The sequence below is a fragment of the Somniosus microcephalus genome, chromosome 4 (assembly GCF_052327205.1).
Source record: "Somniosus microcephalus isolate GS21.2 chromosome 4, FLI_Smic_1.0, whole genome shotgun sequence".
NCBI classification, from domain to species: Eukaryota; Metazoa; Chordata; class Chondrichthyes; order Squaliformes; family Somniosidae; genus Somniosus; species Somniosus microcephalus.
In genome coordinates this window covers 254,500,305-254,518,296 of record NC_140990.1, presented here as the reverse complement: position 1 = coordinate 254,518,296, position 17,992 = coordinate 254,500,305, and the positions used below count along the sequence as shown (strand labels likewise).

General features: G+C 47.5%; 1 protein-coding gene across 2 annotated transcripts in view; it reads right to left on the bottom strand.

The window, feature by feature from the left end:
- Positions 1–17,992, bottom strand: part of erich2 (glutamate-rich 2) — a 178,685-nt gene that overhangs the window by 23,698 nt on the left and 136,995 nt on the right. For both annotated transcript variants that reach the window (XM_085986245.1, XM_085986246.1), the window contains one exon: positions 2,108–2,165. In XM_085986245.1, coding sequence (XP_085842371.1) covers positions 2,108–2,165 — 58 coding nt within the window. The remainder of the gene's footprint in view (positions 1–2,107; positions 2,166–17,992) is intronic.

Below are 17,992 nucleotides of genomic sequence, written 5' to 3'. Positions count from 1 at the left end.
GTGTGTTGTTGGTATGCTTGCAGTAGGATGAGGGTGAGTGTGAGGGGTGGCTAGTGAGATGGGGAAGTGATAATGTAGATAGAGAGGAATGGGTGGAAGTGCAAGGTACGTTGGTGTGAGTAAAGATGAGCAGGAGTAGGTTAAGGAAGGCAGAGTGATGGGGATGTGATGAGGTTGAGTGTGGCATGGCAGTAATGTTTTGTGATCTACTGAGATCATTGAAAGGTTTGCGCCACTGCAGCCTGGTCCTCCTGATGACATCCCTGCTTGTGTCCTCCTGTGTAATGTGCAACCAGGCTGTGTTGATGTCCTGGGGAGGTGTCTTCCACCCATTGGAAGGGAAGAGAATCTCCCTGCATGTTGTGACTCCCTCCATAAGTAGATGGAGGAAGTAATGGGAGAGCCTGGGTGCAGCCGTGTACCTTTGTGCAGTGCTTTTCAGTGTTTGCAGCACCTTAATGCTGCAGAACACTGACAGCAGAACTGTCAAGATCAATTTGGACATGGTCCCTTTAAGGAAACCGGCTGATGACACATCATCAAATGACGTCATCAGACCCGCTTCCTATTAATTGGCCGGGAACCTCGCAGGGCGGGCTTAACAAGGCCCATCATTGGAATATCTTGTTGGGAGGCCGGGATTGAGACAGATGCGAGGTCCTCACACTCCACCGACGGCGCCTGCCGCGGACCCGCCGAGGTTGGAAAAATCCAGCTCTATGTAAATGCAAGTTGTTGTTGTTGCTATCCATGTATTAAAAATGGTATATCTACAGCATGCAGACATCACATGCTGTTACAGAAAAAAAAAATCCTTAAAATACTGGGTGCTTCTGAGCTGCAACCTGAAACTGACAAACATGCTCCAATTTGCAAAGTTTCCTAACCAAACAATTAAACTGAATGACCTCTGTTCACTTAACAACCATTAAGGAGTGATTCAGTGGCCAGGTGCTCTCAGCACAGAACGGCACTTGCTGGGAGAAATCGCAGGTGCCTAACCACGGAATCACTCATTACGAGGAGTATATTTATTCAGAATACTTGCCCATTTTAAAGAATACGACAATTTTACAATAATTTTAATATTTTGCAAAAAAGGTCAATTTTCCCTGCCTTCAAGTTAAGACATCCTCCTTGTTAGTCCATTCTGGTGTCACCACCACAAGTATATCAGGGCTGCTCAATAGGAAACAATGGTGCTGGTGATTTTGGATTGATCCAAGTATTGTACTGGAGCTGGGAAACCATGACACTGACTGGGAAATGTTTACACTGTTAAATTGCTCTCCAGTTCATGCAAAGTAACAGCCCTGTTGTTTCCCATAGAGCTGCTCAGGGATACATGGGTCACTTCCCAGCAGTGCTGTCACCAGAGCAGGGATGGAAACCCGATTGCAGAAAATTTATATTTACTTCTTCGAGAAACTCAAAATATAACCATGATCGTACAGTATCTTCATAGGTGTTAAAGTATTCTGAAATATTATTTGGTACATGCCTAGTAATGGCTCACTAATTTTACATCTACCTTTCACAAACAGCAAGAGAACGTACAGAGTAACAGTAGTATTCAAATCTCACCTTGATTTTACTAACCACAGAGCCCTCTTTGAGAACAATAAAACGAATAAAAATACACCATACTAACCCTATTAGCTGACTTATTTTTGCCTAGTCAGTAATCTGATCCTGATCAGCTCCGAGTTTGAGATGAGCGAGTTTCTCCTCGCCAAGCCAAGCTTCCTCCCCACATCTAGCTGGCTGACTGACTGCCTCAAATAAAACAGGTTACCTATCCTCCCCATTTGGGGTATGAGTTTAAAGAGAACATTGCCTGCTATTTTCAAGATGAATGCAGGCTATCCTGGCTAATTGGCATGAGAAAAGAAAATTGGCCCTCACTGCATCAGTTGTGGATTCCACAAAATCTCCCAGTACACAATTTCAATTCATGCATCATGTGGGCTTTCTTTTTAAATTGATGTGAATTTATTTTGTTTTAAAACGCTTAAAAATAATTTAAACTTGCAATTCTTTCCATGAAGCAGAAAATAATCAAAATTTTAAAACATGACAAATACCCAAAAGTAATTTTTGTACTTACTCATTTGACAAAGCTTACTTGACAACTTGTAGTCTCGGTCCATTATTGCCTTCAAGAACTATGAAAACAAAAACACAATAAAAGCACTACATTTTTTGTGAAGAAATGTAATGACAGCTGCGATTTAAGGAAACAACTGTTCCATTTAATTATTGGTCTTTTTAATTATATCAACCAACACACAAGGATAGATTTGCCACACAATGCTGAGGTACTAATCAGATGGGCAGTGGCAAGAGGTATTCAAAAAAGGTTACAAAGCATACAAATGAAATTACAAACCTATTAATATCACTTCAATTCTCTGTAAAAATAATTCAATTATCAGGAGTAAATTCAATCATTATCTATACAACAATAATGTTGCAAACAGCAGTTAACACAGCTTCAGAAAGGGAAAATCCTGTCTGATAAACTTCCTTGACTTCTCTGAGGAAGTGATAACCTAAATGAACCATGGAAAATCCTACAATGGGGTTGTATCTAGATTTCCAAAAGACATTTGACAAAATTTCAGCTGAAAGAGATGAGTTAAACTCAAAGCTGTGGGGATTGAGGATAAATCTTGGGAATGGACAAAAAATTGGCTGGAGAGTAGAAAACAACCAGTACTTGTTACAGAATATATGGCAGGGTGGATTTACTGAATGGGGAGCCCTAGGGCTCAGTATTGGGATCACTACTGGTTCTAATTTACATCAATGATCGGGATTCATAAACTCAAAGTGAATTAGTCAATTTTGCAGATAATACCAAACTGGGAAGAGAGTGGAATTGAAGGAGGCAGCTAAGAAATTACAGAATTAGTTTGACAAAATATGTATGTGGGCAGAATAATGGCTGATGAAATTTAGTGTAGTCAAGTGTAAAGTACTGCACACAGGAAGGAAAAATAACACACATATCTCATGAATGGTTTTGAAATACCTAAGTATAAAGTTAAAAAAGATCTACGAGCCTTAGTAGTAAATTAGTGAACCTAATGTTATCCCCTACATGGCATAAACACCTTTATATTGTTATAAACCAGCAAATTCTCTGATTCACCATGACCAATGTCACTAGAGATCTAGTTATATATTAAAAACTAGCTGGAGTACCCGGCGTTGCCGAGGGAAATGAAGAAACCTCTGCAACTCCAAGTGTGGTTAGGAGAGAGAGAGAGAGAGGGGGAGGGAGGGGGGGGGGAGGAGAGAGAGAGGGAAGGAGAGAGGGGGAAGGGGAGTGAGAGAGGGGGAAGGAGAGTGAGAGAGGGGGAAGGAGAGATAGAGAGGGGGAAGGAGAGAGAGAGAAGGGGGAAGGAGAGAGAGAGAGAGGAAAGGAGAGAGAGAGAGAGGGCGAAGGAGAGGGGGAAGGAGAGAGAGAGAGGGGGAAGGAGAGAGAGAGAGGGGGAAGGTGAGAGAGAGAGAGGGGGAAGGAGCGAGAGAGAGAGGGGGAAGGAGAGAGAGAGAGAGGGAAGGAGAGAGAGAGAGAGGGAAGGAGAGAGAGAGGGAAGGCGAGAGAGAGGGAAGGAGAGAGAGGGAAGGAGAGAGAGAGAGGGAAGGAGAGAGAGAGAGAGAGGGAAGGAGAGAGAGAGAGAGGGAAGGAGAGAGAGAGAGAGGGAAGGAGAGAGAGAGAGAGGGAAGGAGAGAGAGAGAGAGAGAGAGGGGGAAGGAGAGAGAGAGGGGAAGGAGAGAGAGAGAGAGGGGGAAGGAGAGAGAGAGAGAGGGGGAAGGAGAGAGAGAGGGGGAAGGAGAGAGAGAGAGAGAGAGGGAAGGAGAGAGAGAGAGAGGGAAGGAGAGAGGGAAGGAGAGAGAGGGAGAGGGAAGGAGAGAGAGAGAGAGGGAAAGAGAGAGGGAAGGAGAGGAAGAGAGAGAGGGAAGGAGAGAGAGAGGGGGAAGGAGAGAGAGAGAGAGCGAGAGAGAGGAGAGAGAGAGAGAAGGAGAGAGAGAGAGAGGGAAGGAGAGAGAGAGAGGGAAGGAGAGAGAGAGGGGGAAGGAGAGAGAGAGGGGGAAGGAGAGAGAGAGAGGGAAGGAGAGAGAGGGGGGAAGGAGAGGGGGAAGGAGAGAGAGAGAGGGGAAGGAGAGAGAGAGGGGGAAGGAGAGAGAGAGAGAGAGGGAGAAGGAGAGAGAGAGAGGGAGAAGGAGAGAGAGAGAGGGGGAAGGAGAGAGAGAGGGGGAAGGAGAGAGAGAGAGGGAAGGAGAGAGAGAGAGGGAAGGAGAGAGAGAGAGGGAAGGAGAGAGAGAGAGGGAAGGAGAGAGAGAGAGAGAGGGGGGAAGGAGAGAGAGAGGGGGGAAGGAGAGAGAGGGGGGGAAGGAGAGAGAGAGAGGGAAGGAGAGAGAGGGGAAGGAGAGAGAGAGAGAGAGAGGAGAGAGAGGGAAGGAGAGGGAAGGAGAGAGAGAGAGAGAGAGAGGGAAGGAGAGAGAGACAGAGAGAGAGAGGGAAAGAGAGAGGGAAGGAGAGAGAGAGAGGGGGGAAGGAGCGAGAGAGAGGGAAGGAGAGAGAGACAGAGAGAGAGAGGGAAGGAGAGAGAGAGAGGGGGAAGGAGCGAGAGAGAGAGAGGGAAGGAGAGAGAGACAGAGAGAGAGAGGGAAGGAGGGAGAGAGAGAGAGAGGGGGGAAGGAGCGAGAGAGAGGGAAGGAGAGAGAGACAGAGAGAGAGAGGGAAGGAGAGAGAGAGAGAGGGAAGGAGAGAGAGAGAGGGAAGGAGAGAGAGAGGGGGAAGGAGCGAGAGAGAGAGAGGGAAGGAGAGAGAGACAGAGAGAGAGAGGGAAGGAGAGAGAGAGGGAAGGAGAGAGAGAGAGGGAAGGAGAGAGAGAGAGAGAGAGAGAGGAGAGGGAAGGAGCGAGAGAGAGGGAAGGAGAGAGAGAGAGGGAAGGAGAGAGAGAGAGGAGAGAGAGAGAGAGAGAGAGGGAAGGAGAGAGTGAGGGAAGGAGATAGAGAAGAGAGGAAGACACTCCGGGGAAGCGGCTGGACTCAGAGCCCGGCGGGTGAAGAAGGGCGGCCGCCATTTTGTGAGGTCGGCGGGAAGTTTGAATCGCGGCAGCCGAAGGAAGGAAGGAAGAAGGCAAGATTGTGGGTTTAAATTTTTTTAAAAAGGATCCGCCGTCGCTCACCTGCTCGCTTTCGGTCGGGCTGACCCCTGATGAGCTCCCGCTCCGGGCCCCTGACGACGGCGGGCTGACCCCTGATGAGCTCCCGCTCCGGGCCCCTGACGACGGCGGGCTGACCCCTGATGAGCTCCCGCTCCGGTTTTTCCCGCTCCCGCACTAACGGCAGGCTGTAGGATTAGGCCCCGCCCACTCACGCCATGAAACACCCCCCGTGACGCAGCGCGCTTCCCCCATAGGATTGGTCAGCCATCACGTCACTCAACGCTAATGAGCGGATAGTTTACTCAACGCTAATGAGTGGATTTTTACCGTTTTTTGAAGGTTTTTCCAAAAAGTAAATATGCCTGTGACACTCCCCTAATCATAAGCTTTCTTTTGATATAACATATGTGTAGGTACGGTCTATAACTTTTGAGTTAAGCGCAGACAGACAGACAGACACCACCATACTAGCTGGAGGGGGGCAGGGAGGGGAGAGGAGGGGGGGAGGAAGGGGAGGGGGTAGGAAGGGGAGGGGGGAAGGGGAGGGGGGGAGGAAGGGGGGTAGGGGGAGGGGAGGGAGGGAAGGGGAGGGGAGGGGGGAGAGGGGAGGGGAGGGGGAGAGGGGAGGGGGAGAGGGGAGGGGTGGGGGAGAGGGGAGGGGTGGGGAGAGGGGAGGGGTGGAGGAGGTGGGGGAAGGAGGGGGGAAAAAGGGAGTGGGGGAGCCAGCAGACCCTCTCCCCACTGCCGGCGATGGCTCTGCTGAGCTCCGTGCTGCCCCACGCACTAACATGCCGAGCGCAGCGCCCCGGTGAGCCCGAGCCCCGCCCTCCCGAGACCGGGCCTGAGACGGCCGATTGCGGCTGGCCGGGCCCGGTTGCCTTGGTAACCCTCCTCCCCTCTCCGCCTCCCGATCTCCGGGCCTGGGCCTGAGATGGCCAATTGCGGCTGGCCGGGCCCGGTTGCCTTGGTAACCCTCCTCCCCTCTCCGCCTCCCGATCTCCGGGCCTGGGCCTGAGCGGCCAATTGTGGCTGGCGAGCCTGGTTGCCGGGGTAACCCTCTCCGCTCCCCCTCCCCTCCTGAGCCCCCCCCCCGAATGAAGCGCGAGGAGGTTGCAGTGAGCCCAGCCAGCCTTTACCAAGATGGCTGGCCGCTGGTTCGGAATCGGGCCCAGCGGGGGGGGGGGGGGGCGGTGGGGGGTGAGGGGTGGGAGGAGCTTGCCACAAAACAATTGCCTAGGGTCCAGCATGGCTGGCAACAGACGCCCAGGCTTCGAGGCCTACCTGCAAAAACGGGGAATGGTAGGAAAATTAATGAGATTAGATAAAAGATTTAGAAAGTAATTCACTTTTTAAAAGTAACTTTTTTTTTTAAAGACGCAGAAAGCGGGAAAAAGAAATGAAAAGTTTGGAATCAAGATGGCGGCGACTCACCTCGGTTCAGAACGATAAGGCCCGCCCATACACGCACCGATTGGTGGACCGTCAGGTCACTGAAGCGTAGGATTGGTCAATCGTCCCGTCACTCGACTCTAGGAGGGCCCGCGCGCACGCGCCAGGAACCCGCCCCTGCCACGCAGCGATTGGTCAACCGTCGGGTCGCTCGACCGTACGATTGGTCGACCTCGACGTCACTCGATGCTAATTAGCGGATAATGAGCGGAATGTTGAACGTTTTTTGGATACCGCGGGCGCAATTTTTGTCTTGCCGAAACGTAAATACGCTTATGACGGTTCTGGAATCGTAAGCTTTCTTTTGATGTAACACACGTGTAGGTACGCTCTATAACTTTCGAGTTTATACAATACAGACCGACAGACAGACAGATGGAATGACAGACAGATAAGATAGATAGATAGGTGTGCTTCATTGCGTACTTTCTGTTAAAAAATCCATTAATATTTTCTATCAGGATTTTCTTTAACTGTCACATTGCTGCTGACATATTTTGACCATCACACTTTGTTGATCGGCTCAAAATATAAAAGCAGCAAATCAAAACTGAAGATTTAGCAGATCTCCCATGGCATTGTTTACGGTCACTTGCAGGATACCCTGTTTTATAACAATAGGGATGTTATCAACAGGCACATTTTGAGATTATTGCCTATTTGCCTTAGGAGGGATTTTGGGTTAATTTACATTACGATCTTGCTATTAAGTTAAATTTGGCCCCCAAGTGATGAACTCCCAGACAATGGGGTCCATTAGTACATTTTAGAAACACTTGCAACTAAACTGTTAGAATGGCACAGCAGGGATTTTGGCTGTATACAGTGTATCTGCCATGGGAAGGTGTGAGGAGGGGAGGGGGGATTTCTCATTCGAGATAGGTAAATGAGTGATTCAGTGACACATAGAACTGAAGGATGGTGGATGGTCAGATTGGTCATTTTTTAAGATATCAATGTGCAGTACTTTACATTTGTCTGCATTAAAGTTCACCGGACATTGTTCTGCCTACTTACATATTTTGCCCAGCTCGTTCTGTAATTTCTGAGCTGTGTCCTCCAATTCCACTGGCTCTCTAGATTGTGGGAATAGAATAGTAGAATTGAAAACAATGGGAATGTTTAAAAAGGACATGTTTAGGGACAAACTAGACTTATCCTACAAGAAAAGATAAGGTGGTGCAGTTAAACTTGGAGTTACTTGGATGAGTTGAGAAACTAAAATTCAAATGAGACTTTAAAAATAGGTATATGATAAATATAGAAATAATACAAAAAAGGCAACCAAGCAGAATATAGAAAATACAGAGGAAAGCAAAAAAATATATAGAGAGAGGCTATGTGAGGGGTTGAAATAAGACTGGCAGGTAACAAGGGGAAATGGTAAAGAATTTTAGAAACCTATAAAAAGTAAAAGGTTAGGGCCGGTTAGAGATGAAAAGGAAAATCTTATACAGGATGAAGGAACTGGCTGTTTTCACAGAAGAGTGCTGTAGTGGCAATGAAAGGGTACAGAAGGAGGAGCTGAAGCAATTAGATAGGATAGGCATCAAGGGGTATGGGGAGAGAGGGGGCATATGGTATTGAGATAGAGGATCAGCCATGATCATATTGAATGGCAGAGCAGGCTCAAAGGGCCGAATGGCCTACTCCTGCTCCTATTTTTCTACTTTTCTATGTTTCTAACTGTAGATAAGGAACTAGCATAAAGAAAGGTATAGCTTAAGGTAGAAAAGGCACTGGGTACTCATGTCATGCATCCTACAATGCTAAGAGAAGTCAAATAGGAAATAAAATGGCAGAGGCTCTGACCAAAATCTGTTAACCATTCTTAGCTATGGAAATTGTGCCAGATGACTGGAGGATTGTTAAGTATTCAAAAAGGAGGAAAGGAATAAATCAAGTAACTATAGAAGAGTCAGGCTAAGACTAGTAGTTGGTAAGCTTCCAGTGGCCATAATACAGGACAAAATTAACGCTGACCTAGAAAGGCATGGTTAATTAAGGACAGCCAGCATGGATTTTTAAAAGGCAAGTTGTGTTTGACAAATGTAATTGAGTTCTTTCGGCAATTAAGTAGTGTTTTGATAAAAGAAACACAGTGGATTTTACGTATATTATTTTTTAAGTGTGTTTGATAGTGTGGCATTAGACCATTGTTGATAAAATGTAGGCATACAGAATTAAAGGGAATATGGCATTCCATTCAACAGCAAGTAGTGTTCCATTCACCCACTGCAGCTTATAAGTAAATCTCATGTAAAGTGTTTGGTTTCTAAATTCTGAATGTAAAATGGAGATTGGATGGAAAATCGGTGGGGTCCATTACAGGCATGCGGTTTTCCCTACCTGATTTTCTTCTATTGTGCCCAAGCAATCCTTTGCACCCAAATGCAATAAGAGGAAAACTTTCCACATCAAGTCTAAGACGAGGCTTTTGAGAGTGGCTGAGGCCTTCAATTAAAAACATTACTGACGGTACTCAAAGAAAGCACGATCTGCCCGCGCCTTTTCAAAGTGGTGCAGGCAGCATGCAAAATTTGTGCTGCCTGCTCGTTTACGATTGGACCGCTGAGCTCAGCGCTAAACGCGCTGTTGGTTGGCTTAGCGCTCAAGAGGAGGGCTACTGACAAATAAAATGTTGCCTAGGCTCTCTGCACTTCTTAAAGGGGAGGTGCTTTATTGCAGAAGCAACTCATTACCACTCTGTATGCAGCCATGGCTCAACAGGGAAGAGAAAGGGCAAGGAGATTCTCAGATGCAGCACCAGAGGCCTTGGTCCTAGGGGTGCACAGAAGAAGACAGGTCCTGTACCCACAGAGGGGCTGGAGTCCTTCCAGGCAGCACACCAGAAGGCAGTGGGAGGAGATAGCAGAAGCTGTCAGTGCTACGTGTATTGCCCCCAGGACATGGATCCAGTGCCACAAGAAGTTTCCACATCAAGTCTAATGATGTCATACGAGTGGTCAAGGTAAGTGGATGCATCTTCAAATACCATATCCCATCAACTGCACCACTAGCCTCACACACTGCTCAATGCACCACACCACTCACCTACCAACAATCACGACTCATACCTCACAATCAAAGCTTCACCTCACCCTCAAACAATTACCACTGTTGCAAGCCTCACACACACATCTCACAACTTGCACACATTGCCAGCTATTTAACCATGACAGGCACATCACGCAAAAACACATTGCACCACACTCACTGACACACTTCCCTTTCTCTTGCAGGCCAAGGTGGCGCATAACAGACATGAGCAGCAGCAGACAGGCGACGGGGAAGCACGTCTTCAGAACCTCACTGTGCTGGAGGAGATGGTGCTGGAGATAACTGTAGGGGCCATCACTGAGGCCTTGATGAGCGGCGAGGTTAAAAGCATTGCTGATGATGGTATGCTCATACCTAATCCTTCTTCTCACATCCCATTTCCCCCCTTATGGCATAATCTCTTCTCACTTACAAGCTGCTGATGCTGTAAGCATACACATCTTGCTTTCCGCCCGCTCCTCACCACAACCTGACCCTTGCGCATTTCTCCTTTCAGATACCCAAGAACAGCCAGCAGCCCAGCCTGCCCCCACATAGCAGAGGAAGAGTGCGAAGGAGAAGAGGCATCGTCACTCGAGCTGACCCCTCCCTCCTCTGCTCTGACATCATTGAAAGAGGTGGGAATGGCAGGATGGTGTCCCCCACCAGAAATCTCAATAGATCTCTTCTCCATAGAAAGCACATCTTCAGGATGCAGGTGTACATGACTGAAGTCCACTTAAGTGGAGCCCACAGTGTCATTTTATTAATTCCTCCAGAAAGCAGCAAGTTTAAAATGGACAGCAACTTGAAATGTTTTGATGCCACTCTGAATTTCTGGCCCTCCTGCTTGTGGAGTGGTCGCCCAAGAAGTGGTGTAAATGATGCATACCTTTTATGTTAATGGTCCTGCCCCAAGGATCCGGCCATTCTTGCGACTGGAAATCCCACCCAACTGCACTTCCAGCACTGGAGTGGGGCTCAAGAAATTTCATCCTCATAATATTTGATCAACTAATACCAACAATCTATATTAATGACAGATGAAGGGACCGAGTACAATGTATCCATGTTTACTGACGATACAAAGCTAGATGGGAAAGTAAGATGTGAGGAGGTCATAAAGAGCCTGCAAAGGGATATAGGCAGGTTAAGTGAGTGGGCAATAAGATGGCAAATGGAGTATAATGTGGGGAAATGTGAGGTTATTCATTTTGGTTGGAAGAATAGAAAAACAGAATATTTTTTAAATGGTGAGAAACTATTAAATGTTGGTGTTCAGAGAGATTTAGGTGTCCTCGTACAGGAAACACAGAAAGTTAGCATGCAGGTACAGCAAGCAATTAGGAAGGGAAATGGCACGTTGGCCTTTATTGCAAGTGGGTTGGAGTACAAGAGTAAGGAAGTCTTACTGCAATTGTACAGGGCTTTGGTGAGACCACACCTGGAGTACTGTGCACAGTTTTGGTCTCCTTATCTGAGAAAGGACATATATGCATACAGGAAACTTCGCGATATCCGGCACCGACGGGACCGGCGTGATGCCGATCTATGAAAACTTCCGGACAGACCAGCGCTAATGTTGAAGGATACAGAGGTTTTCATCTCCGTATCTGACAACAAACACTGTTGCTTAGCAACAGCTTGTAAACAGTCGGCCTGTACCTTGGAAGCATCTCTGTAGCTTAGCAACAGCTTCAGAGATGCTTTCCAGAGACAGACTGTTTAAAAAAATGCTAGGAGAAGAAAAAAAAAGAAAAAAAACCTAACAAAACAGCTGCTGATTTCTGCCGTTAGATCGAGGTTTCCAGACATACAACCTCCGGATAAACCAAAGTTTCCTGTACATTGAAAAAAAATTATCAACCAAATTATTTTCAAGTCTTGTTTTTAGTGATTTTTCACTGGTTTGCCTTCTCCTTTTACTTATCAACTTGGTCTTGTGACTGATAATTGTTTGGCTGTTTTCATAAGTCTTTAGTAGATTTTCACTGACAGTTTTCTAGCCACATTGCTCACTTTTTTATGTGTATTCCCTGCCTTCCCAGTTCTGATTTGCTGCTGTTTTATTTTGAGCCATTCAACAATGTGTGATGCTGGAGGTATCATTTTTAATATATAATATTAAATATAATAGATAGGTAGAGGTTATATATTCTAATACAAATGCTCTCTGCAATAACACATTTTTTCATTGGGTAGTTGGCATGGTCTTTCAGAAGTTAAGACATGGCGTGTACAGGAATGTGTCTCACAATTCGCCACATAAAAAAGTTTGAAAGCCATTGTGGTCAAGATCAAAATGACCATGGGGGAGAATTGGCACGCTGATTTTAGCATAATTTCAGCATATAATTGCGGCAAGCCACCTTTCTGGCAGCAAAATAGGCAGAAGCCATTTCTACTAGATTGATTCCTGGGATGAGAGGGTTGTCTCATGGGGAAATATTGAGTAGAATAAGCCTAAATTCTCTGGAGTTTAGAAGAATGAGAGGTGATCTCATTGAAACTTATAAAATTCTTAGAGGGCTTGACAGGTTAGATGCTGAGAGGCTGTTTCCCCTGGCTGGAGAGTCTAGAACTAGGGGTCATAGTCTAAGGATAAGGGGTCAGCCATTTAGGACTGAGATGAGGAGAAATGTCTTCATTTTGGAATTCTCTACCCCAGAAGGCTGTGGATGCTCAGTCACTGAGTATATTCAAGACTGAGATCAATAGATTTCTGGGTACTAAGGGAATCAAGAGATATGGGGATAGGGCGGAAAGCAGAGTTGATGTAGAAATTCAGCAATGATTTTATTGAATGGCAGAGCAGGCTCGAGGCGCAGTATGGCCTACTCCTGCTTCTATTTCTTATGTTCTACCAGTTTTTCATCCCATCATCGATTCCCCCAAATTGCCACGCACTCTTTGGCTCTTCCTGTGATTTGCCCACTGAGCCTAGAGTGAGCTCATTCACATAAATGATAATGGGGGCCAGTGCTATTGCAGTTCCAGGTTTCCTGCATCTGCAATCACAAAATACTTGGGGTATGTTAAACTGAGAATTATAAGACATAGCTGTTGCCAGGCTCAAATGAGACAGGCAGACGTGAGGAGTGCCTGTGCTTGAAGATGATGGAGAGTTTCAGTTGCACTTTCTGCACCTGGGAATTACTTTTTGTAGGGACTTTCTTTTGCCAATTTGCCTACACAGACCTGGACTTGCTCTGACTGCTTCTGACAGTGTGAGGCCACGAGAAGATTTTCACCCCCACTTTCAATGGAGGCTTCTCTGCAGCAGGTATGGCATTCCTTTTGAGTATACCCTCATCTGTCAATATCCTGGAGGAGGACAAACAGCAGCACAGAATGGAGCACAGAAGAGTCAGGCAGCATTCAAGGAGGATGTAGCCCTGCAGATATTACACAATATATAGACAGCATGGGTCAGTTGAGGCCCGTACTGAGGAGAGTGTGCCACCACAGAGGTAATAGTGCAGCTCTGCCATCTACTGCATGAGGACCTGCAGCTGTTTGCCCACACTGCTCTCTCTTTGACTACAAGAGCACTCACATTTTATGGGACAGGCTCATTCAGGCAGCCATGGGGATTTCTGTAACATCAGCTAGGCTGCAGCACAGGCAGATATTCATCAAGTGACTTTAGAGGAGAGCTAGGGAATTCATCACCTTTGGCATCAAAACAAGGCTGCAGTGAGCTAGGACCATCCAGTTTTATGGGGTTGCTTGCTTTCCCAATATTACAGGGTTAAAATGAGAATTAACTGCTATTTAAACTTAATAGCACACCTTTCTTTTCACACCTAAAGTGGGCTGTGTGTTAAGAGGGCTTTGTGATCATAAAAGCTTATCTATTTTAACTCTTCTATCACATTGGCACATCAGCACGGTGGCATAGTGGTTAGCACTGTTGCCTCACAGCGCCAGGGACCCGGGTTCGAATCCGGCCTCGGGCGACTGTCTGTGTGGAGTTTGCACATTCTCCCCGTGTTTGCGTGGGTTTCCTCCGGGTGCTCCGGTTTCCTCCCACAGTCCAAAGATGTGCGGTTTAGGTTGATTGGCTATGATAAATTGACCCTTAGTGTTAGGGGGATTAAATACGTGGGGTTACGGGGATAGGGTGGGATATGTGTTGGTGTAGGGGTTACGGGGATCGGGTGGGATATGTGTCGGTGCAGGCTCGATGGGCTGAAATGGCCTCTATCTGCACTGTGGGGTTTCTGTGATTACTTTCTTTTTCTAATGTGTTTCCAAGAAAGCTGCATCAGATCATACATTACAGGATATAATTTAATGTATCTGCAGAAGATCTGCATGAACAAAAATTTTGCTTTGATCATGAGTACTATATCCTGTTTCTGCTCTGAAATGACAACTGCAAAATTTAAATAAAGGAGACACTTAACAAAAAGTGCACCCCTCAGGCCAGCAGGTGACACTGCAGAACAGCACCACTGTTCCTCAACTGCCAAGAGATGCTTATTGAATAAAAGGATTACCACAACATACCAATCTTGCTGTATACAATGAAAATATTTAATCCTGCAACATACTATGACTTCAACAACAATCCAAACAATGTGATTAGACTTGAATGTTGGCTAAGCTACCTCACGGGAGTGAGGAGTGCTACATATGTACCACATCAATACAGTACACAAAAATAAATATAAAAGGAGTGATTTTCCTTTTAGTTGCACCTGGGGAATGCCAATTTCCCAGATACAGTGGCCGTGATCTTGCCGGCGCTCAGAGAGCGGGTCAGGTGTCAAAATGGCAAAGATTGACAGTGGGTAGGGAACCCGCCGTCAACCTGCCTCCACGCGAGTCTCCCAGGTGTCGGGTCAGTCGGTGCAAAACAGACCCGACACCAAGCGGCGGGGGAGACAATTCAAATCAACTGGGTTGTTAGCATCCAATTGATTGCTATTTTAAGGCTACATTTCAATTTTACGTGCTCCCCACAGGTTACCCACTGCTTGGGGAACATGTCAGCTCACCATGTCGTGAGTTGAGTTTGCATTGCATTATCTGATTACCTGACAGCTGCAGAAGTTCTATGAAGGTTACCATGTTGCAGCTGCTCACTTTCAGAGCTCAGAAACTGTTGGTTACTGCATTTGGAAGACAAATACAGCCTTGTGCTGCTTGCAAGCGTTTGGAGCCAACTCTCTATCCAGTTCCACCTCATTGGAACAACCTCTCTCAGCATTCACAGGTTTGCTTCTGTCATCTCTCTGTCACCTGCCGTCTATTACATCAGAATGGGTATGGTTTACACTCTCTCACCTTGGTCCTCAGAATCTGACCACGAAGAGCCCCAACACCAGCAGAACCAGGCACCCCAGCAGCCACAACAACAGCAAGAGCGCCAACTTTCGCCTCAACCACCTGATGCTGCACAGGGCAGAGGGCATCAGCGCAGGGCTGGACTTCGCCAGAGGCGCTACCCCCAGCACAGGGTTTACAGGCAGAGGATGAGTTTCCTCAACTGGCTGGAGTCATATCTAGCACAAAGGAAGATGGTTGTGGTGGTTGAAGGTCAATCATCATAGCCCCAGGACATCGCTGCAGGAGTTCCTCAGGGCAGTGTCCTAGGCCCAACCATCTTCAGCTGCTTCATCAATGACCTTCCCTCCAACATAAGGTCAGAAATGGGGATGACTGCACAGTGTTCAGCGCCATTCACAACTCCTCAGATAATGAAGCAGTCCATGCCCGCATGCAACAAGGCCTGGACGACGTTCAGGCTTTGGCTGATAAGTGGAAGGTAACATTCGCGCCACAGAAGTGCCAGGCAATGACTATCTCCAACAAGCGAGAGCCTAACCACCTCCCCTTGACATTCAACGGTATTACCATCGCCGAATCCCCCAGCATCAACATCCTGGGGGTCACCATTAACCAGAAACTGAACTGGACCAGCCATATAAATACTGTGGCAACAAGAGCAGGTCAGAGGCTAGGTATTCTGCAGCGAGTGTCTCACCCCCTGACTCCCCAAAGCCTTTCCACCATCTACAAGGCACAAGTAAGGAGTGTGATGGAATACTCTCCACTTACTTGGATGAGTGCAGCTCCAACAACACTCAAGAAGCTCGACACCATCCAGGACAAAGCAGCCCGCTTGATTGACACCCCATCCACCACCTTCAACATTCACTCCCTCCACCACCGGCGCACTGTGGCTGCAGTGTGTACCATCTACAAGATGCACTGCAGCAACGCACCAAAGCTCCTTCAACAGCACCTTCCAAACTCGCGACCTCTACCACTTTGAAGGACAAGGGCAGCAGACGCATGGGAACATCACCACCTACAAGTTCCCCTCCAGGCCACACACCATCCTGACTTGGACCTGTATCGCCGTTCCTTCACTGTCGCTGGGCCAAAATCCTGGAACTCCCTCCCTAACAGCACTGTAGGATTACCTTCACCACACAGACTGCAGCGGTTCAAGAAGGCGGCTCACCACCATCTTCTCAAGGGCAATTAGGGATGGGCACTAAATGCAGGCCTAGCCAGCCAGCGATGCCCTCATCCCATCAACGAATAAAAAAATTTAAAAAAAATTAGGAATGGGCAATAAATGCTGGCCTTGCCAGCGACACACACATCCCATAAAATTTCTTTAAAAAAAAATGACTGAGCAGCAGTGCCAACCGAGGTTTAGGCTATCACGCCAGGACGTGGCGGATATTTGCAGATTGCTGGAGCAAGAGCTGCAGCCCAGAGGAGCGGGTGGACACCCCTTACCAGTAGCTGTGAAAGTCACCCTTGCCCTCAACTTCTTTGCCTCAGGCGCCTTCCAAGCATCTGCAGCAGACATTTGTGGCATCTGGCAGTCGGCTGCACACAGATGCATTATGCAGGTGACCGATGCCCTATGTGACAAGTCAGCAAATTATATAAACTTTGCAGCTGATGAAACCAGTGCTGCTGAGCTCGCGGTTGTCTTTGCGACTCTGTCTGGATTCCCACGGGTGCAGGGCATAATCGACTGCACACATGTGGCCATCAGGGCACCCCATCATAACCCAGCAGTGTTTATCAACGGCAAGGGCTTCCACTCCCTCAATGTGCAGCTGGTCTGCAACCATAGGAAGATCATTCTCCATGTGTGCGCCAAGTTCCCTGGGAGCTGCCATGACTCCTACATCCTGCGCCACTCCCACCATTCCTCAGCTCTTCCTAGCTCCAAACAGTCTTTCCGGCTGGCTGCTTGGAGACAAGGGCTATCCATTAAAGACGTGGCTCAATACACCTTTGAGGAGGAAAACAAACGAGGCTGAGGAACATTATAATCAAAGCCTGATCTCCACCAGAAGTGTCATAGAGCAGACGACTGGGTTGCTTAAGATGTGCTTCAGATGCCTGGACAGATCTGGAGGAGCCCTGCAGTACGCACCAACCAGGGTCTCCAGAATCATTGTTGTCTGCTGCGCACTGCACAACATAGCGCAGCAGCGAGGCTTAGCGCTGCATGAGGAAGAACGCGCAGAGCGCACAGCCTCTTCAGAGGAGGATGAGTTTGAGGACAACTATGAGGAAACTTGATGAACCGGCGGTACCAATGCCGCCAGTACACGAACACATTGCTGCCTGTGAGGCCAGGAATCACCCCATCATAGCCAGATTTAGCTAAGTTTCACGCTACACAGACATGTGGCTGCCACACGCATTGGCACATTGGCATCAGCCGACATCAACACCATTAACATCCCTACAGTGACCAGTCCTACCTTATCAATCTCACCACCATTAATAGAGATTAAAGTATCCCTGACCATCCACTCTGCCACTTCCAAGTGTCAACACACATTTGAACGAATTAAAGATTTATTCCACAAAATAAAATGAACAGAAACTTGTCATTAACATTGAAAGAAGCGCCCAAGTGACTACCCTTGTGACTTTACTTGTGTGTCATCTTTCTTTTCCGAGTGCTTCTATGTGGTGCAACCCCTGTGGCTTCAGCAGAGGTAGAGGCAGCCTGCTCACTTCCCTGCTGCATCTGCTTAGACGCCTTTGGTGGTCGTCCTCTGGGTTTTGGAGCCTGTGTGGGCCCCGCCAAAGTCTGCTCCTCCTGCAACTGTGCAGTGACAGACTCGGCCATCGCTGTCTGTGGAGGCATCTGGGGCTCTGACTGAGGGGTAGGCAAGGGGGTTGAAGATTGAGCACTTGGAGAGGAGCCCTCACTTCCATGCACCCTCCCACCATCATCCCTCTCATGGGCCACCCGTACTTCTGTTAGCAAGTAGCTGGAGAGCACCTTCCTGCACATCAGTGGGGCCATGAGGACCCATGTTTATACTGTCATT